The sequence below is a fragment of the Ictidomys tridecemlineatus genome, chromosome 10, assembly GCF_052094955.1.
Source record: "Ictidomys tridecemlineatus isolate mIctTri1 chromosome 10, mIctTri1.hap1, whole genome shotgun sequence".
In the NCBI taxonomy this organism is placed as follows: Eukaryota; Metazoa; Chordata; class Mammalia; order Rodentia; family Sciuridae; genus Ictidomys; species Ictidomys tridecemlineatus.
The window spans coordinates 107,131,351-107,157,113 of NC_135486.1; the positions used below are offsets into that span (position 1 = coordinate 107,131,351).

Below are 25,763 nucleotides of genomic sequence, written 5' to 3' on the forward strand. Positions count from 1 at the left end.
CTCTTCGGGAGGACGCTTCCTCCACACAGGCATCCCAGACCTCAACAGAAACGAGTTCACGTGCAAAATGACAAGCAGTGCTCTCTGAGCCAGTGGAAAACCACGAACTGTATAGAACGGGGTTCTCGAGAGCGTTAGAATTAGGAGTCATTGGTTATGCTGTGCTAAATAATAAGTATGATTGATATATTTAAAGAAATAACGGTACATACAAATCATGCAGAAACACAGTTACTCCAAAAGCAGAGATGACTTGAAAAAGAACAAGATTAAGCGTCTGCGGAGAGGAGAGAACTGGGAGACAGGATGAGGTGTACCATGTGTTTTAAGGAAAAGAAGCAGGAGAATGGTGGGACAGGCCTGAGAATGAGGAGGTCAGGAGATGCAAGAGTATGTGAGTCAACCCTCGGCGACGGGTTGCACGGCGCTCGGCCCGGTTATTTGTGGCCTGTGGCCGGGGACTGCGGCCTGGGGAGGCGGGAAGCAAGGCAGGTGCACTGGTGGGAAACACCGCGGGTCGGCGCAGCTCCGCCGGAGGCGACACGGCCGCCGCGGTACGGGCCGGCGAAAGGAGTTCTGGGGACGCGCGCTAGGGCGAAAGTCAGAGGAAGTTCCAGGAGGGAGAAGCGGGAGAGCCGCGTGCCTCGGCTCACAGCGACATAGGCCCCGCGGCCAGGCCGAGACCTCCGACTCTCGCGAGGCCGTGGCGGCCGGTGCGCAGGCGCGCGCGTGCGCGGCCCGCCTGGAACGCCGCCGCCGAGGGCCCGGCGCCATGTTGGCCCCGGGGGGAAGGCGGGGGAGCGCTTGAGGCGGCGGAGCCGAGCGGCGGCGGGGCAGTGGATCCCGCCCCTCCCGCCTAGCGGATCATGAGCCGGGCGGCGGCCGCCCAGGGCGCGGTGGCGGGCCAGGTGCCTGGGCGGCGCCGGCGCTAGGCGCGATGCCGTTTCCCGCGGCCGGCCCGGGAGCGCCGCTGGCGCCGCCGCAACCCTGCGGCATCTCCTCGGCGATCAGCCTGGCCGCCCCCAGGGACACGGACCACGAGCTCACGCAGAAGCTGGTGGAGACCCTGAAGCCCTTCGGGGTGTTCGAGGAGGAAGAGGAGCTGCAGCGCAGGATTCTAATTTTGGAAAAACTAAACAACTTGGTGAAGGAGTGGATACGCGAAATCAGTGAAAGCAAGAGTCTTCCGCAAGCTGTGACTGAGAGTGTTGGGGGGAAAATTTTCACGTTCGGCTCTTACAGACTGGGAGTGCACACGAAGGGTGCCGATATCGATGCGCTGTGCGTCGCGCCGAGACATGTCGACCGCAGCGACTTTTTCACCTCATTTTATGATAAATTGAAACTACAGGAAGAAGTCAAAGATTTAAGGGCCGTTGAGGAGGCATTTGTACCAGTGATCAAACTGTGTTTTGATGGGATAGAGATAGATATTTTGTTTGCAAGATTAGCATTGCAGACTATTCCAGAAGATTTGGACTTAAGAGATGACAGTCTGCTTAAAAATTTAGATATTAGATGCATAAGAAGCCTAAATGGCTGCCGGGTAACTGATGAAATTTTGCATCTAGTACCAAACATTGACAACTTCAGGCTAACTCTGAGAGCCATCAAATTGTGGGCCAAATGCCACAATATCTATTCCAATATATTAGGTTTCCTTGGAGGTGTTTCCTGGGCTATGCTAGTAGCAAGAACCTGCCAGCTTTATCCAAATGCAATAGCATCAACTCTTGTTCGTAAATTTTTCCTGGTGTTTTCTGAATGGGAATGGCCAAATCCAGTGTTATTAAAAGAGCCTGAAGAACGAAATCTTAATTTACCTGTGTGGGACCCAAGAGTAAATCCCAGTGATAGGTACCATCTTATGCCTATAATCACACCAGCATATCCACAGCAGAACTCCACATACAATGTTTCAGTTTCAACCAGGATGGTCATGATTGAGGAGTTTAAGCAAGGGCTTGCTATCACACATGAAATTTTGCTGAACAAGGCAGAGTGGTCCAAACTTTTTGAAGCTCCAAGCTTCTTTCAAAAGTACAAACATTATATTGTACTTCTGGCAAGTGCACCAACAGAAAAACAACATCTAGAATGGGTGGGCTTGGTGGAATCAAAGATCCGAATTCTGGTTGGGAGCTTAGAGAAGAATGAATTTATTACACTGGCACACGTGAATCCCCAGTCATTTCCAGCACCCAAAGAAAATCCTGACAAGGAAGAATTTCGTACAATGTGGGTGATTGGGTTAGTGTTAAAAAAGCCAGAAAATTCTGAAACTCTCAGTATTGATCTTACCTATGATATTCAGTCTTTCACAGATACAGTTTATAGGCAAGCAATAAATAGTAAGATGTTTGAGATGGATATGAAAATTGCTGCAATGCATTTAAGAAGAAAGGAGCTTCATCAACTACTCCCTAATCATGTTCTTCAGAAAAAGAAAACACATTCTGCAGAAGGTATAATGTTGTCAGCTGTAAATGACAGCAACCTCCACTTGACTGTAGATAGTGAAAACAGCATGTCTGTGCCTTTACCTATGGGTGCCACAAAGACTGGCCCATTGACTGGCAGCCCTCAGGGAAGAAGCAGTCCTGCTCTGGCTGTGATGGCAACATCTGTGACCAACATACAGGCTCCTGAAGTTTCCTTGCAACAAGTGAATCCCAGTGAAAGCTCAGGGGTTACATTGAGTGAAAGCATTCCTCAGACTCCCTCACAGCCTACCATTTCTCCACCACCAAAGCCCACAGTCACCAGAGTTGTTTCTTCAACACATTTGGTAAATCATCCACCTAGACCTTCAGGAAATGCAGCAACTAATATACCTAATCCTATAGTAGGAATGTAGAGGACATTCTCACTTCATAAAGACAGAAAACCAGAACAGAAGGGCAACAACCAGATAAGTACAGCTCAGTTAGAAACAGACAGCAACTTCTCTGTTGGCCTCTCAGGAAACATCTGGCTCAGATATACTTGGTATCCCTGTTCTCTCTCCAGATCCTATTCCTGTTATCAAGAATTCAGTAAAACATACTGAATGGAAATGGATAAAGACAACCACAAGGGCCCATAAACAATATCTGCCAACTCAACCTGTTGTCTTCAAATGCTAAAGAAGGAGAACAAGGGTACCAGACTAGATATGACTCAAAAGATTAATGTTCACTTGGTAACTTCCTTTACTGACTTAATCTTGATCAGAAGTCCAGATTAGTATGTGAAGCTAGAAGTGCCGTTATTAATGCCTCAGATTATTTGTGTTAGTCCCAGTACATTAACTATTTCAAAGAGACTACTACTCTTAAAAGATGAGAAAAATATAGAAAAGAAAAAAACAACTATATTTGTACCCATGACTGACATCTGGACTGAATTTATGTTTGATGCATTTTTGGGGGAAATTTGCAATACAAACTAATATCAGAATTTCTAATATTAATAATGCACTTTATGTACTTTTTTTAAGGTTAGAAATCATAACTAATTTTGGCTTTTTCAGCTTGGTGAATTTTAGTTTTTTTTTTTCCTTGAAGAAGTTTCTTCAGTACTGATCTTAAAATTGGATACCATTGTGCAGTGGTGTAATATACTTCAGAGAAAGCATATAAGTACATGTAACTCAGTCCCTGTGAGATAACTGCAAACCCTTAAAAATGAAATGTCAACTCTTGGGTATATATTTGACATCAAAACAGTAATTACTAAGTGTTTGGTTTTGATGGGACATGACCTAGAAATGATAGCTGTAGGATGATATTAGAGAGCGCATGATCAGCAATCAGACATTTTCTTTGAGCTAGCAAAGCTCCATATTCTCCTGTCCTCAATCATTTGTCCTAAAATAAGCTTATGGCCTCTACCCTCTTCTCTTTGCTGTGTGCACAGGGTATGCTTGTATGTTGTTTCATTAAAAAACATGGAAATCTAGTATTTTCTAAACCATGATGTGAAACCAACAATCTTGTGCCACATGGCACAAAACACCAAATTGATTCCATGGCTAATATTTCAGTAAAACTTCACTAAATATTTAATCTCTGTGTCTGAGAAGTTTTACAAATTCCATAGAATACTGCTTTATAGGAAAGCTAATTCCCAATCTTTGTCTTTTCCATAGGCAAAAAAAGACATTTTCTGCAAGAATCTTTAACCAATTGTTATTTTTTAAAGACTTACCAAAAACCATCAGTGGATTTTTCATGTAGTCATATAAAAATAATTTCTAGAAAGCATTTGATAGCTAGTTAGCTTTCTATTCTTTCGTTTTTATCCAAGATTAGAAATACTGTTCTTTAAAAAGGATCCCTCATAATAGAGCATAAGCAGCTGAATACCCATGTCCAGGAACCACGAGGGATAATGGATGTAGATGAATGAAAGCCCAGAAGACTTAACAGATTTTCCAAGTAGCCTGGTTCTGTCTTCCCCTCTCCCACCTGTGTTCCCTTTTCCCATGCGTGCATTCTTTTTCTTGTTTCATGTTAAACTGCAATGTTTAGACTCTTTCCCTGTCCTTCTAGATAAATTTTCCAAAGTTGGAAGATAGTCTTTTTCCTTTTAGGCTATGCAGTAATTGAGACTTTCTGATATCTGGTATACAATATTTCTGTGTCTCACGTCTTCGCCCTGTGCAGTCACCTTACCCTTCCATGACAATAATAAATCAGGTGAAACGTGCACAGTATCTGTATTTTGAATAGCTATGGTGTTTGGTTGAAATCTCCAGGCACAAGTTTAGTCTTGTCATTTTGTTTACACATTGGCAAAAAAATTAGTTTATTAAGTGTTTCATGTAGCCATACCTGTTTTACCAAGCTGGAAACTTGGGACTTTTTAATTCTAGTTTTTATTACCTGAATATCAGACTATTTTTTCATGTGATATATGTAGAGTCTCATGCCTGGGGTTTGCTTTGTTATGTAGTATCTGTACTCCTTGTATTTTCAAGCACTATTTTGAAAACAGATAATGTATTTCTCCATTACAAACACAATAAAAATAAGTGGCAAACAAATAAGTGAAACTAAAATACTGAATAATGTTTAAATCTGATAAGAATTCAGATGTTCTTACATTGTTCTGAAAGAGGGTAGAAACACTGATGAATTTTTCAACTTTACTGACCCTAAAATGTATGGTATAATGTTGGGCAAATGAAAGGGTTAAAACTTCAGCTCTTTCAATAATAATTTTTAAATGGAGTTAAAACTTAATACAAAAGAGTGCAAAAGCTGGGTGTGGTGATGCACACCTGTAATCCCAGTGGCTTGGGAGGCTGAGGCAGGAGGATGACATATTCAAAGCCAGCCTCAGCAATTTGGTGAGGCCCTAAGAAACTTAGCGAGACCCTGTCTCTAAAATAAAGGACTGGGGATGTGGTTCAGTGGTTAAGTGCCTCTGGGCTCAATCCATGGTACCCCTCCTCACCAAAAAGAAGAATGCAAAACAGAAAGGAGGGAAAAGAGACAAATAGAGAAGGAGATAATTATCTAAGGTAGTGGGAATTAAGACAAACATACCCATCACTACTAAAAGTGGATGAAACATCTGGAGTAAAAGACAGATTGTCAGAGTCTGTGGAAAAATTAAGTCAGGCTGTGTGTTATTTTATTTTCAAGAGACATTCAAAATGTAAGGCATGAAAATGGTGTTTGGGGGTGGGGTGGGGATAAGCTAATGAGAAGAAGCTGGTACTGTAACAACAACATTCAAACATTTCAAAAACAGTTACGGGACGAGAGGGCCACTGCATTAATGATAGAAGAAAGCATGCACCAGGAAAATGGGACCATTTGTAACTTCTTTGCACCTGATAAATTAGCTTGCATAAAATAACAGCAGAGATTAATGGGTATTGCCAAATGTGTCATCATCAAAGAAAATTTAAAAACAGCTCTGATATTGAGCAGACAAAAGGTAGAAGGGAAATGGTTTTTGAACTCAATCTAGTGTAGAAGTTGGTGATCTTTTTCTATAAAGGGCCAGCTAGTACATCGTTTCAGTTTTGTGAGACCATACGGTCTCTGTCACAACCACTTAACTCTGCTTTGTAGAACGAAAGCAGACACTGACAATACATTAGCAGATGGCCAGGGCTGGATCTGTCACCCATCTCCTGCCCCCACCATTGTTTGTTTGCTATCAGTGATTTCCAGGACATTCATTATAGAACTCTCCACCTGACAACTGGAAAATTCATATAATTCTGGAGTAAGTATTGAGCATGTATAAAAATTAACCTCCGTGCTAGGTTAGAAAGTAATATTCAACATATTTCCAAGTATCTGACTCCTAAAATATGTTGTGTGAATTCAGTATTGTAAGCTAGGAATCAGTAACAAATGACACAGAAGAATTTCCTAAGGAGGACCCAGAAAAGCTCTAACCATATAAGAAGAAATTGATAACAAAAGATTTTCTTCATCAAATAATGAAAATGAAAAGCTGACAAATAATCTTAATTGGGGAGAAGAGTTTGTAATACATAAAACTGACAAATGATTAATGTCCAAAATATATTAAAGATGGCAAGAAAAAATATATTTAAAAAGATCAAATAAATCAGTTAAAAATGGGCAAAAGAAATATACAGGCATTTCACAGAAAAGGAACTAGGAATGATCAATCAATAAGAAAAGATCCTATTCTTGTAAGAAATAAAATATGAATTAAGACCAGGGAAAAAACTATTGTTTTAAATTTTGAGACAGATCTCATTAAATTGCAGAGGCCTTATATTTGGGATCCTTTTGCCTCAGCCTCCCCAGTCTCTGGGATTACAGGAGTGCACCACCATGCCCAGCTTAGGAAAAAACTTTTTCACAAAAATGAAAAAGGCTCACAATATCTAGGTTGATGAGGTTGAGGAGCAGTGGGAACCTCAGCACAGGGCCAAGGATAGTGCACGTTGTTTTGACCCCTCTGGGAACAGTTGGCCTTATCTAGTTAGGTTGACATGCCTCTACGCTGGAGTCCCAGATGTTCTACTCGAAATCTTTGCATCATGCTGGGGGGCATGGATGTGCTTCATCTCTCTGGTCCCCTTAACCCTTGGGATGGCCAGAGTCTGTGGGCCCATAGCTGCATCTGGGACTTTATATATCATTTAGCTGCCTCCAATGTGCCACGTAAATTTTCTGTATACACTGTGGTGTCAGAGAAGTTGGGAAGCACTTTCCAAGAGGCTGTGTCCCATGGGTAACCAAGAAGCCTGTGGAGTGTTGATAGTGTTTTGTGTTAGCCTAAAACTCGAAACAACCCACATATCCACCACACATACCCATCAAGGGTGGAATGGCTGAGAGTGGTGCATTCATGCAGTCAGTACCATAAAGCTGTGAAAGTAAACCCTAGCTACGTATGTCCACATTCACATGTGTCAGATTGCTGAGGAAAAAAACAAATGGCTGAAAAGTACATCAAGTGTAGTATAATTTATATAAGATTTTAAAACTAGTAAAGTCAAGCAGTATAATTCAAAGTTGCAGAAATGTGTGGAATAACTATAAATTAAAAATAAGGGACTGTTAAACAAAGAATCCAAAATAGGGGTTCTCCTTGGTAGGGTAAGAGATGGAAAATTGTACATAATGGAATGATTCATTATTTTTAGGTTGAATGGTGGGTACAAAGGTATTCATTTTATTATTAGTTTAAGTTATAAATGCTTTCATACTTGTGAAATATGCCCTGTGCAGTCACCTTACCCTTCAATACCAACATCAATACCAAAGTGATATCGTGAAATAATCGATTTTATCAAGTTAGCAATTGCATTTGGCCAGGATTTAGCTTGAACACAGTGCAGTTTTATTTCCTTCCACATAACGGATAATAAGCTCAGGGCTGGCTTGTCTGGTCATGAGGGCTCCGAGTTGTTTCCACTTTTGTCTGCCACCTCATTCTGTTCTCAGAGTCATTCAAGGTACAGAATGGCTGAGGGGGCCCCTGGCACCCCACCTCATTTAGAGCAGGAAGGAAGGGCAAGGCAGAGGTGTTCCTGCAAACTCTGTCCTCCTGTGGAGCTTTCCTGATCATCCCCCCACAGGAGCATCCCTCATGTTTTACCTGCTGGAGCTCATTTCCGTGACCGTGCCTACCTGCAAGGGACCCCTGAAAATGCAGTTCCTGTTGACTGGGCAAACTCACCAGTAGCCCAGGGATTGTGCTATGAGGAAGAAGAGCGTGGGGACTGGCAGTGGGTGACAGCCTTCCCAACATACACTAGCCTCCCAGACGGCCTCCAGTGTCTTCAGGTCTGCCAGGGCACCCCAGGGCACCCCAGGTCTCCCTTGTTTTTGACTGTTTGGCTTCCTTTCTGCTTTTAAGAGGCTCGCACTCACGTGTGGCTCACCTGGAGAAGTTCCCTTGTGATGAACCTGAAGTGATCTGCTTAGTAAAATCATATCTGCCAGATCTCTTTTGCTATGTAACAAAACATAATCAGAGAATGACATCATTTTCACAGGCTCCACTCCCACTTGGGACATATTTTATAGGCAGGGGCCTTGGGAGTTCATCTTAGAATTCTGGCTGCCATACTTCACCCTCTGGCAACCAGTGATTCGTATCTGTATTCCCTTGGAAAATGCACCCACCCCATTTCAAGGTCCTCCAGTCTCATCCTGTTATCAATTCAACACCAATCTGAGAATCTCATTACTCTAATCAGATGGAATGGGGCCTGTTTGGGCACAGGTTGACTGTGGACCCATAATCTCAAGGGACACACTATCTCCCCACACTCCTGGCCTGCAGGGGGACGGGCCTGGGATGATGACGGTGGACATCCTGGTTCAGAAGCAGGGAGTTAGAAGAACAAAGAATCACTGCTCTAAAGCAGTTTTGAAATCCATCCCAGTCAACTTCAGGCCGAGTTCTTCAGCTAGGTGTTCAGACCTGGGAATAGCGTCTCTGCCTTCCCTCTGGGCTCTAGGTGCCACCTGTTGGTCCTTCGGCCCCACCCTAAGCTGTTCGCCCTTCTTCATGGAAGGGAGCCTGTGCGTCAGCCCAGGTCCTGTCAGTGTGCTGCTGCTCCATGTTTGAACCTCCAGTGCTGCCCTCAGCGTTCCCACCGGTAGGATTTTCCCAAGAACTTTGTGGGTCACATGAGGATTTCATGGGAGTTCACGCCATTAGACCAAAGTCACGTGCGTAAGCCATGTGCACAGATGTGAGCTAATCCCATCTCTATTTTTAGCTTCTGTGGTGAAAGGACAGTGCTCTTGAACTCCCTCAAGGTCCTCTATTGAGAAAATCTGCAAAGCACGCTCACCCTGCAGGCATCTCCTGAGTGGCCAAGCGCTGACCTTCCCACCTTGGGCAGGCACACACCCACTCTCCTCCGTGCCGTTCTTGGCAGCCATTTCTACCTTGGGCGTCTTGTCCTCTGGGGAGACCGACCGTTCCAGAGTCATCTGATCATGGCTCTTGTTTGCTTGACAGCTCTCTGCAGTTGGTCTCTGTCCCCTTGCTTCTCTCTGTAAGCCACAGAAGACACGAGGCCGCACCTCCACCGTCCGCTCAGAAACTTTGCGAACCTCACTTCCCACGCAACTGCAGGAAGGTTCTTTTTCCTCCTCCCTCCTCGCCCTCCCTCTCAAGCTCTGTGCCTCTTGCACACTAAGCTTGTGCTTTCCCAGTGAGCTGCACCCCAGTCCCCAGGACACATTGCTGTAAGCACTCTGCCTGGATGTGACAGGGACCCTCCTTCCTCCAGTTTCCAGGAACCTGCCCCTTGCTTCCTCGGAGCCTTCAGCCTCCGCTGGCAGCACTGTTCCTCTGGGTTTCTGCAGCTCTGCTCCCTGTGCGGCCCTCTCACCTGCTCCGGCCCTGCCAGCAACACGCCCGCTGTCGCAGCATCTCCCACCGGTGGCCTCTCCCAGGCACCCGGGGCTTTTCTCTCCTGCTCCTCAGGCCTCTAGCCTCTGCCTGCTGCCTGGCTCCCAGTTTCAGGCGCGTTGCCGCAGCCCCTCATTTCCCTGGACTGGAATCAGCACTTGTTTTCTGCTGCTGAAGCTGGAAACGTAAAACAACAGGTCTTTATTTCTCACCGTTTCCATGGTCAGGAGTCTGGGCACAGGATCGTGGGGACCTCTGCTCAGGCTCACATGGCTCCTTTCTGGGGCTTGGAGGCCTCTTGCCAGCTCACAGGTTGTTGGCAGAACTCAATTCCTCAGGGACATAGGACTAGAGTCCCTGACGCTCTTCTTTCTGTCTCACTGGCTGCTGGCCAGCAACCGCCCTCAGCTCCCAGTGGTTGCTGGAGAACTTCTGGCATCATACTCTTCTCACCCTTGAGATCTCTGCGCCTTCTCCTCTGTGACCAGCTAGAGAGCTCCCTCAGCACAGAAGGAGAAAATATGGTCAGGTTCAGCCCTTGGGGTGATCTCCATGACTTAAAAGTCAGCTGATTGGTAACTTGATTTGTCTGTCAGATCTCTTCTGCCACGAGACACAATCCCTGAGAGACCCCAGGAGACAGAGACCATCTTAGAATTTCACTCAGAACAGCGGCCTTCCATATCTCTCCTAGGCAATGCTGCCCTGCACAGGATCATGTCTCTCTCTCTCTCTCTCTCTCTCTCTCTCTCTCCCTCTCTCTCTCTCTCACACACACACACACACACACACACACACACACACACACACACACACACACAGTTCTTTTTGCCCTCATAACCCTAGTTTCTATGTCTTTCTTTTCTTAGTCTCCTTGGAATTGTCTACACATCACCTCTTATAGCTCCAACTCATTCTTTTTTTTTTTTTTTTAAAGAGAGAGTGAGAGAGAGAGGGGGAGGGGGACAGAGAGAGAGAGAGAGAATTTTAACATTTATTTATTTTTTCTTAGTTCTCGGCGGACACAACATCTTTGTTGGTATGTGGTGCTGCTGAGGATCGAACCCAGGCCGCACGCATGCTAGGCGAGCACGCTACCGCTTGAGCCACATCCCCGGCCCCCCAACTCATTCTTTTTAAAAATTTTTTTGAGGTTATTGATGGACAGATGCTTTTATTTTATTTGTTTATTTTTATGTGGTGCTGAGGATGAAACCCAGTGCCTCACATGTGCTAGGCAAGCTCTGTACCGCTGAGCTACAACCCCAGCCCTCCAATCCATTCTTAATGGTTGTGACATAGTTCACGATGTGTATGGAGTTCTATATATTTTTGGGGTCATCTGAATAATTTCATAATACATATTCCTATGTATTCTGTATTTTAACAAATAAAATGGTTATCAGTTGTAAGATCACACCTCCATGATCAACACTAACATGAAAAATACTGTAATTTCTCAAGAATTTTATTTTTGTACTTATAGAAAGAACTCTAGTAAAGATCTAAAGATCCATTAGCACGTGGCTTTTTACCTTGCGTTTGTGCTGTGCTTATACAAAAAGGTGTGTGTGAATGACACAGATACGGAACCCATCTTCTGAGCACAGAGCTGTCAGTGCCACACTGTACACAGTGCAGCCTCTGTGTCCTTGAGCCTGTTGGTGATAGCATTTCTTAGGAGGGTGCTTTCCTGGCTTGTGCTCTGCAAGCTTGCAGATGACATCTGGAGCTTCGGTGCCTTCCTCAGTGGTCCTCACCTGGATTACATGTGGCATCTGGACCCCAGGAGTGGTAGCCAAACTCCCGCATGACGGCTCTCGTGTGAAGATGGGCTGCTTCCCAGTGTGAGAGGGGAAAAGACGGACCCCTGGGGTGATGAGACAGAGTCCATGAGTGTGCATGTCCACCTGTGCTCTTGCTGGGCTGGGAAGCAAGTGCTTTTAAAGAGCTTTCTTTTCACCAGAGACATGTATGTGCACAGGGAAAGCAACGCTTGCTAATCAAAGCAAAAGCACAGCAGCGGTTTCTGCCAGCCCTTCCTCTCGCTTCCCAGTTCTGCTGTCCCTAGGGGCTACTGCATTCAGCTGTGGCCTGCTCGTTTTGGCATTTAGTTCTATATTTTTAAATGACAGTTTTATCCCACTAGTTCTTGAGTTTTGAACTTCAGACGGTACCTAGTGACTTCCTACCATGGGAAATGAGGATTTGGTCCTCCCCCTGCCCACTTCCCCCAAACACCCCATTCCTGTGACCTCTCCTCTCTGTGCAGTCAGTCTGATTGGGTTAAAAGCCATGGGTTTCTTTTCTGTGGCCGTGTACAGCTTCACACAGCCGAGGAGCCGTGCGTGCAGACTACTCTTCCTTCCTGCCTTGTCGACCTTGTTGGTTGTCATCCTTTTCTCCTGTCCTTGCCACTCTTCCTGCTCCATCAGTGGACTCTGGGAGATGCTTGGCAACGCTGGGTGTCCTGTCAGTCTCTGCTCTGTAGAGCCTTCTTCCTTGTTGGTGTCAGTCGGGACTTTATGACTGAAGAAGATGGTATCCATTAAGTTTTTTAAACTTCTATTTTAAGAGAGATAATTTAGGGGGCTGGAGATTCGGCTCAGGGTAGAGCACTGGCCCAGCACATGCAAGGCCCTGGGTTTAGTTCCAGCATTGCAAATACACATGTGTACACACATACATACATGTGTGCTCCTATATATGATTTATATGCCATAAACTCAATGAACTGAATAGTATACGATTCATTACCAAAACAAAACAAAACCTCCTGTGGGCTGGGTGGGGTGGTGAGAGCTTGCTTAATTCGTGCTGGCCCCGCCTCCCTCCCAGCACCGTGAGGAAAGGACCCCTGAGCCCACTGCAGTTGGTCGGCCCCCAGCCCTGGTCCCAGGCAGCCACCAGCCAGCTCTGGCATTGTAGTGTATTCTTACTGGACATTTCAAATAAATAGAATTGTACTGTGTGTGTGTGTGTGTGTCAGAGACAGACAGCCAGACAGAGACATCTGACTTTTTTATTCAATGTAATTTTTTTGAGTTTCATCCGTGTGTAAAGGTGTCAGCATTTGATTTCTGTTTATTGCTGAATAGTTCCCTCTTATGACCCTAATGTTTTGTTCATCCATCTGCCGGTTGATGGACATTTGGGTGAGTTCCACTTTTTGACCATCATGGATAATGCTGCTTGAACATCTGTGGACGAGCATTTGTGTGGACATGTATTATTTTTATTTCTCCTGGCGCACAGCGAGGAGTGGAATTACTGGAGCCTAAGGTAAATTTAGGTTTAATATGTCAATAAATCAACAAATTGTCCCCAAATGCCCCCCCTTCACATTTCTACCAGTGATGTGGGAGGGTCCCAGCTTCTCTGCACCCTTGTTATTGTTTACCTTTGGGGGGGTTTGCTTGTTTTATTCAGTACTGGGCTCTGACCCAGGGCCTGGGCATGGCAGGCAGCACTCCAGCTCTGTGTCACCCCAGCCCCCGTTGGGTACTTTTTTATTATAACCATGGCCGTGAGTGTGACGTGCTCTCTTGTTGGGGTTGAATTTGCAGATGACTAATGGTGTTGAGCATTCATTCATGTTCTTGTCGGCCATTTTGTACATCTTCTTTGGAGAAATGTTTATTCAGATTCTTTCCCATCTTTAAATGTGGTAGTTTGAATTCTTATTGCATTACTGAATTATAAAAGTGTGTGTGTGTGTGTGTGTGTGTGTGTGTATGTGTGTATAAATTCCAGATACAAGTCTCTTACCAGATATGTTATTTTAAAGTATTCTTTCTCCCAGGCTTTGGCTTGTCATTTGGTTTCTGAGTTCTGGGGATGGAGCCCCAGACGCTCTACCACTGAGCGACATCCTCAGCCCTTTTTCATTTTGAAACACTTGAGTTGGGTTGGGATTGTGGCTCAGAGGGAGAGCACTCAACTTGCATGCTTAAGGCACTGGGTTCAATCCTCAGCACCACATAAAGATAAAATAAAGATACTGTGTCCACCTGTAACTAAAAAAATAAATTAAAAAAAAAAAAAGAAACACTTGAGTTGCCCAATCTGGCCTTGAACTTACGATCCTTCCTTTTCAGCCTCCAGGTCACTGGGATGACAGAATACTGGCTGGGTTCCTCAGCACAGTGTTGAATAGAAATGGTCCCAGGAGGCCACCTCATCCTGTTCCTAGTTAGAGTGGGTTTCTGTGTAAATTTTCTTCAGAGATCTTCCCCTCCTGGTAGACTTGGTCCTAAAAGCCTAGGCTGCTGTGTTCCCACCAGGCTGCAGTCCTTTGTAGGGCTACAGAGAGGGTGAGACACAGTGCCCAAGTAAGGCTGTCTGTGGAGGGGGAGGTGCTGGCCCCTACCTGTGCGGGGAGTCTCCTGTGGGCGTTGGGTGATTCTCTTCCCTGATGCCTGGCTGGCGGAGCCCATGCCTTTGCTGACTTAGGAAAGGATATTTCCAGCAAAGGGAGATGCGCAGGCCAGTGACTTGTGGGTTTGCAGCAGCTCCTGAGGGTTTACTTTGGCAGCAAATCCCCAGCTGTTACTGGGGTCACTTATAGAAAGGCTTGTTGCCCCCGGTTTTGGTGAAACTCCTGAGCACAGGGGACATTGCACTGCCTGTGCCTCCAGCCCACCTGTCCCACGTCCCGCTGGCAGGAGCAGAGGCCCACGTGTTTCCTTGCTCTGCCTGTGGTCAGGGAGGAAGGGAAAGCAGGAGCAGGACGGGAGAACTGCAGGGAGAGTGTTTGGAGGAACTCGGTGACGTTCAGGAAGGAGCTGTGTTTTTCTTTCCAGGGCTGTCTGAAGCCACAGTCAGGCCAACATGGCAGCTCTGATGACCATCTCCAGCTGTGGTCAAAACTAATTTTGCCATCCCTAATCCACACATAGTCTCTGCAGGAAGAGGGCACATTGGCCACCACCTCCTTGTGGAGGTGACAGGAGGGTGACACAGGAAAGAACCACATGGCCCGCAGGTCATCCCACTCCTTCATCCAGCGCATCTGCCTGGGAGCCTGGGAGCCCGGGAGCCCGGGAGCCAGGGTTCCTCTCCCTCGAGCTGCACCCTGGGCACTGAGGCAGTGAGAGGGGTGTGAGGGGGCAAGCACAGGCTCCTCCCAGAGCGCTCAGCTCCTGGTGCTGGCGCTGTCTCCGGCACAGTCACATTCCCCTCTGTCCTTCCCAGCCCAGTGTCAGAGTGCTCCCTCCCAGGTGGCCTGTTTGCTCAGCTGTTTCCTCTGGACGCCTGCAGAGTTGTCCCAGAGCTGCTCTGGGTGCATTGTGTCCTCAAAATTTTAGAAAGTGTTCATTTTGCTTTTGGGTCTGGGTGCCATGTGTTGGGGGCGGGCATGGTCCCCAAGTGTATCCTCAGGTGCAACAGGCAAGGTCCCCAAGATGGGACACAGCAGCCCCCTAGGTCCCGATACCCAAGTCCTTCATGCTGTGCCTGGTGGTTTTCTGGTTCTCTGCCGCAGAGCAGATACTAACAGGCGAATCCAGGAAGCCCACATCTGCCTATTTTCTCTCTAGGAACTAATGGGTGTTTATCTGGAGAAGAACTAAATGTCCAAACAAATAAAAGAATGTAGGTTTTTGATGAAGCTTTCTGAGTGTCCTGGGGGTTTTCTTCCTGAGAGGAAGTGCTGTACTCAGAGCTTTGGGGCAGGGAAGGGTCCTGAACCTGTCAGGGAGCTTTTACAAATTATGGGTTCCTGGGTAGACCCCAGACCCCAGACCTTCAGAATCAGAGCCTCTGACCTACTGAACCTGCCACAGAAACCCCTGAAGAATTTTAGAACATCAGGACCAGAGCTGACTGTGGCTGTACCAGCCGGCAGTTGTCACCTGGGTCGTGGTTAAGGAGTGAGAGAGCCTTGGGGTCTGCCTCCCTCTTCCAGTGGCAAGGACCGGCTTCTATTCATGATGAGTAACTGCCTCTCAAATTACTGTGTTGCCAAAGGCCTGGCGCTCTTGTCACCTGGCTGCCCAGAATTAGGCTGTGGCAGCCAGTGGTTCTCTATGATGGATCTGTTATCGCATTTCCCTTGGATGTGAAGTCCCTATTGGCTTTGTAGGGGCCCCAGAGTGACCTTGTTCTTGGCAAAGACCCCACATGTGTAAGACCCCAAAAGAAGTCAGCCACTTAAATTGTAATCTCCTTCCTCAGATTCATGGCTGGGGCCCGAGAAACTTGCAGCCCCGTACCGTGTCCTTCCAGCAATGGCTCTGACTTGTAAGTGTAGACCTGTGAGGGACTCCATCCCCTGCCCCTCTGTCACCCTCAGCCCAGGAGCCGTGTGGTCATGGCTGATATGGCACTGTGCAGGGCTGTAGTCATGGCTTAGATGGCACTGTGCAGGGCTGAGGCTCACCGGACGTGACACTGTGACCACAGCTCTTCCCAAGACCTCCTGGACCCCAAGGCCTGGACCCACCTCCTGGGAGTAGGAAAAAAACATCACAGAGTCACATGCAAGCGAGGGGCCCGTGGGACCTCTGTGACTGTTCCCCTAAGAAAAGCTTTTTAAAATAAAAGCTTAAAGAATCGGTTACATTGAATGGACACCTGGTACCTGCCTCTCAGAGCTGCAGACGATAACTGTTTATCAGATTTATTTAAAATTTAAAAAAATTAAATAAGCACCATATACACCAAGTCACTGGCACCTTCCTGACATCGCACCTCACATTTCTGTAATGCAGTGCTATCCCCTGCACGGGAGCCCCACCCGTGGGCCCAGCCCTGTTGTGAAGGCACTGTGGCCTTTTCTGTTGTGAAAGATGGTGTCATGTTTACTTCTGCACAAGCCACAGCCATGCTCAGCGGTATCTAGGTGCCTTTAGGTCTGTCACGCAGGTGTTGGACCTCATGATCTTGGTGGCGTCTCAACTGGCAGTCTGCACTCACCACTGGGTGCTCAGGGAAGGGCCCTTCAGGTGGCCTGTGCGTGAGGCCATCCTGATGCAGGGTTCAGCCTGTGTGTATACATGTGCACACGTGTGTGCCCAGGTGTCCTCCTGGCTGCACCATGGCAGGGAAAGGATACAGGGAGCAGTCAGATTTTTGTCCCCTTGGCCGGCACCACAGTGGCCGCGAGAGCCGCTGCCACAGAAGACACAGAAGCTGCTGCTGCTCCACAGCCCTCCTGCCCTCGGGTGCCCACATGCCCCTGGCCCTGGTATAGTCACCACTGCTGCTGCCTGGAGCCACAGGCTGTGGCCCTTAACCCACCAGGATCAAGGACACAAACCTTGAGTGGGCCCTGGCAGCCCCAGCTCCCACGTGCAGGATGGGTAGACCGGGGTGAGTCAGAGCCCAGCCCTGCAAGGGGGTCACCCGAGAGAAGTGTGCCAGTCCCCATCTGGAAGAGCGGGGTCCAGTCTGCTGTGTGCCTTCTGCATGGGACAGCAGCCCCGGGGAACTCCTGGAACACCCTGTGTGCTGATCATCAGGGCTGGGGCCCTCTGGAGACCCTGGGAAGCCAAGAGGACAGGCCCCCCTTCTTGGCTTGCTGCTCAAGATACTGAGCATGCTCTCCTGCAGCCTGGTGCTCCACTGGGGACACTTAGGGGCTGGAGCATCATTTGAACTGTTGTGTTCTTTTTTCAGATCTGGCCCCAGGCTGTGCAGTGAGGCCAGGCTGTGGGTCTGCTGCTGTTCTTGCAGCCAGTGGGACAGGTGGGACAGGCTAGGCTCCGACCCCACCTGCTGGGCACCTGCTCAGCTCCCGGCCTGGCTGAGCTGGCTCTGCAGCAGGCAGGAGCAGGGGTGCAGTGGGTGGAGCGGCCTCAACACTGCAGCTAGCAGCTAGCAGGCCTCCCGGCAGCCTCGGCCCCCTGCGGGCTGCAGATGCACAGGCAGCCTTCTGGAAGGAAGGACAGGGCTCAGCCGCCAGCTCCTGGTATGGCTTGCACTGGCCACTGCTCTTGCTCTCACAAGCCTCCTTCCTCTGGCTTTTGTCTGGTTTTGTTTGGAATGGCTGGAGACAAAGATGCCACACCAGGGGATAAGGCTGGAGGAGACCCAGCAGAGGCGTGCGGCAGAAAGCGCCGGGGTCGCTGGGAATGTTGAGAGGTCTGGGGTCTCCTGGGCTCCATCCATCCTGCTCAAGCCTTCCGCAGCATCGGTTCAGAGAGCGCTTCCTGTACTTGTGAGCATGAGATTTTAAAGGTCTTTTACGGGATGTGGGTGATTTCTGGGCTGTGTGTACGTGTGTGTGCGCGCGCGCGCTTATGAGTGTGCATATGCCCATGTTTATGTCTGTTTGCCTTTAAGTTGCATGAGGACTGTGGTGCAGTGCTGGTGTGAGTGCATGAATGTGTGTGTGTGCACATGTGAGTGTACATGTATTTGTGTGTGCATGTGTGTGTGTTGTGCATATGCCTGTCTAGCCTGATGGAGTACAGGTGGCCTTGGGAAGGTGGCAGGCATGCTGTTGCGGAAGCCACCCACAGGACACTGTGGTAATTGATCACTCCCCCTCGTCTAGTGAGGGATGATGACCAACTGTGTCTCATCCCAGGGAAGTATAGCCTTCCACACACGGGGCTGGAGGACAGGGCAGTAGGTGGACAGGACAACGTTCTGGGGTGACATGGTGACCTGAGAGGAGCTGGTGCTTGGTGGGAGGAGTGTTTGATGGGCTTTGGCCCAAGGCCCACAGTGCAGGCCATGTGTCACTGGGCTTCTGTAGGGCAGGTGCTTTCTTCCTGACTGCCCTGGGGGTGGCTTTTCTGGGGGTGCTTTGTGATCCTGAGGTGCTGCCTGTCCTTTCAGAGGGCACAGCCAGTGGACAGAGTTCCTTGAGCCTCCTGTAAACCTGCTTTGATAGAATTGTGACAGGTGTCAGCAGTGTCTTAGGAGATTCACATGATGCAGGAGGACCTGGGAGATGGTCACAGGTCCGTTTACCTGTGTTGGTTCTGTTTCAGGAATAAATGCCCAAGCCCGGAGGCTGCAGCGAGTCCGTGCCAAGGGCACCCCGGCCGTGGACCCAGGGGCTGCCCGGAGCTCCCCTCCACCCCGGCTGCGCCGCACTGTCAGTGAGACCAGCTTGAACCTGGCCAGCACCCTGTCTGACGCTGCCCAGGGGCCTGAGGAGCCCAGCCAAGACACCATGCGTGACTGCCTGTACCAGTCCCCACACCTGCTTCTCCTGCAGGGTTACAGCCAGCAGCATGTGAGCCCCCGCTGACACCCGCAGCCCCAAGCCCCACCCAAGGACTCACATCAACCCTGTGCCTCTGGTGTGGCCTCTCACGCACCCACAAGGCTCCTCCGGGAAACCACCTTCCCCAGCACAGGCTGGGTGGCCAGGGGTGGGCGACTTAGTGTGGTGTGTCTGGTGGACAGCAGTCCCAGCCAGAGACTGGAACACCTGTTCCTCCCCTTTCTTACCCTCTGCTCTGGTCTGGGCAGGTGGGGTCCCACCCCTGAGTCAGGCGTTGTGTTTCAGGACAGCCTGGTGTATGTGCTCAACCGCGAGCGGCACACGGTGGGCCAGCGCACGCCTTCCAGCAAGCCCAGCATCAGCCTGTCGGCCCCCGACATCCTGCCCCTGCATTGCACCCTTCGGCGGTACCAGCCCCCCGAGGGACAGGCGGCCCTACTGCTGGAGCCCATCCCTGGGGCGCCCATCTCCGTCAACTTCAAGGAGGTGGGGTGGAGCACTGTGGCACTGCAGCATGGGGACCTGCTCTCCCTGGGCCTCTACTACCTGCTGCTGTTCAAGGACCCATCGCAGGCGCGGTCTCTGCCCGCGGGGACCCTGGCGCGGCTCCGGGCTGCGCCGCAGAACTGCAAGATGTGTGGCATGGCACTGGGAGCTGGGGACAATGCCTCCTCCGTGCTGGCTGCTGTCCCGCGACGGCGGCAGCTGCTCTTGGAGTTTGAGCCTGAGGAGGAGGATGCACTGCTGCAGAGAGTCATGACGCTGATTGAGCCCGGGGGGGACGACTACAAGCTGACCCCTGCCTTCCTCCTATGCCTCTGTGTCCAGCACTCAGCCACCCACTTCGAGCCCGGCACATTTGGACAGCTCCTGCTCAAGATAGCCAAGAAGATCCGCGAGGCAGTGTGGGTGAGTGGGCTGGGCACGCAGGCCACCGCAGAGTGTCCACTGGCAGCGGGACAGCCTCCGGCTTCTGCCTGTGTGTGTAGGGGGGTCCCAATTCCTCTCTGATTGCCTCGTGGCAATGCCAGGCTGGACAAAGGGCCAGCCTCTCTGGCCTGTCTACCCCTCACCTCCAGGCCCACGGCAGCCGCACCACATTCCAGGCTTCCATGTGGGTCTGGGTAGTGCAGAGTTGGCTGCTGCTTCTGAACTTTGTCCTTTCCTATGGTCTACCCTGGCCTGGTACCATCACATGCCCAGAAATGAGACAGCCCAGAGGCTGGACACTGCAGGGCCCAGGGACCTTGGGCGCTCTCGTAGGCCCCTGACCACGGCTCACTGCTGGCACTTTTCTCTGGGGCAGGTGAGTTGCTGTCCCTCTGAGCCGTCCCCCGCTGACACCCTTTTCCCTTGGTAGTGAGGATGCAGGGCTGGTCAGTTTTTGGACATTGATAGATTCTCCGTCAGGCCAGAGTCTCAACCTGGTGCTGTGGTCCTATGGGTAGAACTTCTCTGGGCCTTGTCCCTGGTATCGTACCCTGGCCTCCACCCACCACGGCTGGTCCCTGCTCACAGGGACTCCAGGCATGGCCCTGGGGATTACTTGGAATTGTCACCCCACTGGGCTGGACAAGCACCAGAACAGGCTGTCTGGGGACGCCCCGTGGTCTCAGCCTCCCTGCCAGCTCCTGCCCCACTGGCTTGAATCCCAAGACTCAGAGGAAGGCTTGTAGTCACCTGGAGTTGTTCAGAGGCCTTTTCTCATCTCTAGTGGGCAGGGCCGTGTGGTACCTGGTCAGTTTTCTCGTATTAAAGTCCACATTTAGGGGCTGAGGCTGTGGCTCAGTGGTCGATCACTTGCCCAGCGTGTGTGAGGCACTGGGTTCGATTCTCAGCACTGCATATAAATAAATAAATAAAGATCTGTCAACAACTAAAACAAATTTTTAAAACATCCATATTTAAAATAGATGACACCCTTTGGAAGCATAAGCCTGATGGGCCATCCCCTCAAGAGGTTCATAGAGTGACCATAGGCGTTATGGGTGTGCTGGAATGTGACAGGGGGCCTCACAGCATGGCCACGCACCATCTATAATCGTGTGTGGGGACGGGGAACCTCATGGCATTTTCTGAGTGTGCTCTGTGCCTGGCACTCATCAGCCCCGCTGATGCTCTTTTACCCAATTAACCTTCATAGCTACCCTGACTGGGCAGGTGCTGTATCCCATGTTACAGGCAAGGAAACTGAAGCCAGGAGGGCATAGGTCACTTGACAAGAGGGCACAGTGGCAAGATGAGACTGAGCCTCACCCACGGCCACCTCTTCACTCTGGTTCATTCCTACGGGGACCCAACCCTGCCATGTTGCACAAGCTTGGAAGCTGAGGCTGGCAGACAGGAGCCGCTCCCATGGCATCCTGAGCTCGCAGACATAGGTGTCTATATCCAGGTGGCCCCACGCCCGTGGCATCTCCTCACTTCGGCTCTGGCCTGAGCAGAGCCCCTGTGAGTTCCACTTGCTATAAATTTTCTCATGTTCCTACAGAGCAGCTCCCAGGGCCACTCCCCTGTCTTCTTAGCAAACACATAGGTAGGTGGATATGCACACTGTACAGGAGTAGGGCACGAGGACCAAGCCAGCGACCAGGGTTCTATTGGACTGAGACTAGTTTGCTGCTAAAGCAAGAGCAATTGCTGATTAAGAGAACGCACAGAAGATGTTAGCTGCTCCCCTCTGGGCTGTTTACCTATATTGTAAATGTCCAGGCACACATGTGTCTGCCTGCTGTGACTGTGGCTGGCATCTCAAGATGTGTATATTAGGAGTAACAACAAAGAGTGTTAGTAGACTACTCATTCTAGTATCTGTCAAATGTTTGTCCTGTCTTTACTATTTTCTAAATGGCCAGTTGTGTGAGCTGAGGGCTGTGGACTGATTGTGTGTAGATCATGTTCAGTCATGGATGGGAAGATGCCTAAGTCATGAAGAAAGTTCTTTCCAACTTCACTGAGAATCAAATATCAGCCTTCACAGGGTGTCTGGGATAGTGTGCCCTATTTTTCATGGAGATGGAGCATCGTGTATTTGGAGGTATCCTGTTGTCCTGTTTCTCTCTTTCTCTCTGTAGGAGAAAACCAAAGAGCTAGCAGAGAAGCAGGCGCAACTGTAAGTATGGCCCAGTTATTGTCCCCGCCTCTCAGCTGCACCTTCCCTGCGGGCTCCTGCTTTCCGGGGAGCTAAGTCCTCAGGGAGCCTCCGGATGCTGGAACTCCCCTCCGTGCTTCACCAGCGGCCTTCCATCTCAGAGTAGTTGTGTCCATTTCTCTCATCAGCACCCTGGGGAGCTCTGGGTAGAAATTTCCTAAGGGCGGAGTGGGCAAAGCCTGTGCCCATCTTCCTCCCCCATTCTCCTGATAACCACCCACTCCCTTCAGGAAAAGCCCGCAGCCCTCAGTTGCCGAGATGGGGCCATGTATTGCTCTGTCCAAGACCCGCACCCTAGCCTGTGCTGCTGCTGGGCCTCGGCCATGCCATCTGGATTGTCTGACAGATGTGCAGACGCTGAGCCCTGCAGCCCGCTCAGAAGCACTCTTGTGGGGATGGTTTGTAGGGACAGCAGTGCTGTGTGTCTGTTCTGTGGACATTGCCATGTGAGAGTCCTTGAACCGCAGCCACTTGCTTTCTGTGTCATCAGACCTAAAAAGCATGCAGAAGGACAGTTCCCTGCACCTATCACATGATCACGTGCACATACACATGGATTCCTAACCAAGACACCTCTCTAAGAGCCCCACTCAGGTGGTAACACTGAAGGCTGAGTCAAAGGAGGCCTGGTGGGGAATCCAGAGAGGGGACCGGATCTGTGGGGCTCCCAGGGACTCCACATACCAGTGGCATCCTGGCTAAGTCAGGCCACAGTGTGGTAGAGGCCAGCCTCATTCCTGCTCATGCCTCCCTCTCAAAACCAGAGCTCACCATTGCCGCATGTGCTCGCTCTCGCATGTGCTGGCTCTCGCATGTGCTCTGGGGCCATGCAGGTGATTTCACCATCCGCCTTTCAAAGTAGGAGCTGGGAACACTCAGATGGAGGCCTCAGGGCTGGGGTCTCACTGTCCCTTCTCGGTGTCCCCCAGGTGTAGTTGAGCTTAAGGTGCCACTCACTTGCACAGGCCCACTTACTCCCTGGCTCCTGCCAGTGTGAGGAGCCAGAGCAAGATCTGACAGAGGTGCCAAGCGGAGCCACGGCCTCTGGGGTCTGAGGCTGTGTGGGGACCCAGGCATGGCTTCCTGTAGAACCAGCAGGGGCAACACTGGGCAGATGCAGGAAGGTAGCCAAGGCGTAGGTGCAGTCGCAGGGCTTGAGTTTCTGGGTTTCTGTGTCAGAGGAGTTTGGTAAAAGTTGGGACAGGGCCAGCTTGGGTATGGGGCCTCTCCAGGGACTTCCCTGCTGGGCTTCAACACAGCCAGAGTGCCAAGGGGCACAGAGGTGGCAGAAGCTGCCCAGCCCTCCTCCTGTGTGCTGAGGTACAGGTAAGACCAGGCCCCTCTGTCCCAGTGGCTGTCTGTGGGTGGCCTGGAGCCCCCAGCACCCTTGGTATGAAGCAGATACAGGGTGGACCCAGCTTCTCCACTAACCGGAAGAGCCGGGCCTTCCCTCCAGCCCATCTGTTCCACTGCGCCTTAGAGCGTTCACCAGGGCCTAATGCAGTCCTGTTTCCATTCTGAACACACACTCCTGGGTTTTTTTTTTTTTTTTTGATTTTCCTTTTAAAAAAAATGAACCATTTCCAAAATAGAGAACAGTGAAGGATATGCTGCCAGGCACCACAAACCCACACCTGGGTTATCATGGCCCATGCTTTGCTGTGCTCGCTGCGAGCCTGTTGTTTCTTTTTAATGTGAACGGCCTTTGGATTTCACGGGACCCCGGCCTGCAGCTGGGACCCCCCCTTCTTTCTCGTCTGTTAACGTGGGGTCTGCACTGCCAGGTTTTCTCACGTAGAACCATGCTTTAGTTCCCTATTCCTGCATAATTAGTATTTAATTTTTCTTGAATTCATGAATTATTTTGAATGTTTTTCGAATTTCTATATACTTAAGCTTTTCTGTGCTTCTATTTTTCATTTTGTTACAATATGATAAGAAAATGTGGTTTGTAAGACTTTTTTTCTTATTTTTCATTTTGTTAAGAATCCTTTGTTGGCTAGTTTGTGATCAATTTTTGCAAGCATTCTATCTGTGCTATGAAGAGTATTTTTTGTCTAATGTTCAGCATGTCTATGAGCTCACATTCATCTACTTAATTTGATTGCACACTAGCTTTTTTTGCCAGCTTAAACTGTGATTTTGAGATGAATAAGTTAGCATTTCTCCTTGTTCTTGTGAATTTGTAAGTTTCTTTTAAAAAATTATTGGCTTTGTTTTATTTTTGTTGGTGCTTTGCAGTGAGGGGCTTACAGCTTCAATGGCATTCTTTGAAACGGTTACTTTCAAAGTCATGTCCCTCTTTTTTCCTAAAAATTCTTACTGCCTTTTTCTATGATGTTAATACAGTGTCACTTTTCGTGTGTTACTGTTGTCTTGGTAAGTTTTTTCATTTCTTCCTTGGAATCTTTCTGTCTTTTTACTTCTGAACGTAATGGTTTACACAGTCAGTTCTTCTTTCTTAGTGTGCAAGTTTAACCCATTTACATTTATTACACTTACTGATGTACTGGAGATATTTTTACCAAGTTCACTGTGGTTTTTGTTTACCGTGCCTATTGTCTTTCTTTTTTATACTTCCTTATCCCATTAGATTTTAGAAACTCCTTTCTTGGTTTCAGAGTTATTCTGAAAATATTGATATCTCTCTTTGCGGAACACAAGATTAGGTCTTAGAATGCTCTGGCTCCCATCCCGTCCCACCTCTGGCTCTCAGTTTATCACTTGGATTATTTGAGTTTCTCTTTGCTCTCAACCCTGTCATTCCCCATGACATTCTTTGTTTTTATTTGTATTTATAATCTGTGTTTATCTTGATTTACCCACGTGCTTTTGCTTACCAGTGTTTTTCTCCTTATCGTGACTTCTTGTGCCGCTCCCTCATTCCGGAACGTTCCCTTGGGACTGAAGTCATCCTGAGTGCAGCTCTGTGGTGGCCAGCCCTTGGACGTGGTGTCAGGAAATGTCTCCATCTGCTTGCCTCTTAGGGAGGAGGTCAGCTCTCTCCCTTCAGCCCTGGAAGATGTGGTTCCATCATCTCTTAGCACCCTGTCTTGTTGAGAAGTCGTGTGTGTGTCTAATTTCGTTCTTTTGTGATTAGTTTTCTCTTTTGCCTTTTGAGATTCTCTTCAGGTGGTCAGTTTTACACCTTATTTATTTCTGGGCTTGTTCTGTTTGTGTTTCTCCTGGTCGGGGTTCTGGGAAACACACGGCTGTTCTTAGTCTGGCAGCTCTGCCTGGCCCTGCTTTTCCCAGGGACTCCTGCCACCGTATCTGCCCTGCAAGTCCCTGTGTCCTGCAGCTCTCCGCCGCTCCTTCCTGTCTTGCCTGCTCCTGGTGCGTTCTCAGCGATTGCTCCTGGCCTCTCAGTCCTTCTTCTCTTTTCCTATGCCTGTTCAATCACGGTTTACAGTCTTTCTTTGATTTGTTTAGTCCCTTGAGATATGATTGCTGCATGACCTCACGCCTCGTCTTTGGGTGGTGTATTTGGGGCGATTCTCCCTTCCCTTGGCCCGTTCCCACTGAAGTCAGTGTAGTTTTCTGTGGTGACCGGTATGTACTGCATGTGGAGGTCCCCTGCTG

At 49.2% G+C, this 25,763-nt stretch overlaps 2 protein-coding genes and 1 long non-coding RNA gene across 7 annotated transcripts in view; 2 read left to right on the top strand and 1 right to left on the bottom strand.

Annotated features, from left to right (window-relative positions):
* Positions 1-25,763, top strand: part of Radil (Rap associating with DIL domain) — a 56,405-nt gene that overhangs the window by 13,039 nt on the left and 17,603 nt on the right. For 4 of the 5 annotated variants that reach the window (XM_078023663.1, XM_078023665.1, XM_078023664.1 and 1 more), the window contains exons 3-5: positions 18,792-19,039; positions 19,316-19,939; positions 22,105-22,142. In XM_078023663.1, coding sequence (XP_077879789.1) covers positions 18,792-19,039; positions 19,316-19,939; positions 22,105-22,142 — 910 coding nt within the window. Of the gene's footprint in view, positions 1-17,690; positions 18,011-18,791; positions 19,040-19,315; positions 19,940-22,104; positions 22,143-25,763 lie in introns of those variants that run through there. The other variant, XM_040278622.2, reaches the window with a different exon arrangement.
* On the top strand, positions 750-3,165 carry Papolb (poly(A) polymerase beta). Its single transcript, XM_005343023.5, is given in 2 exon segments — positions 750-2,800; positions 2,802-3,165. Coding segments are annotated over 2 exon segments (1,908 nt in total). The 5' UTR covers positions 750-937; the 3' UTR covers positions 2,847-3,165.
* LOC120887660 (uncharacterized) lies at positions 7,634-10,566 on the bottom strand. The gene is made up of 2 exons (XR_005730972.2): positions 9,833-10,566; positions 7,634-9,491 (listed from the first exon to the last, which is right to left on the bottom strand). It is a non-coding gene; the product is annotated as an uncharacterized LOC120887660 (long non-coding RNA).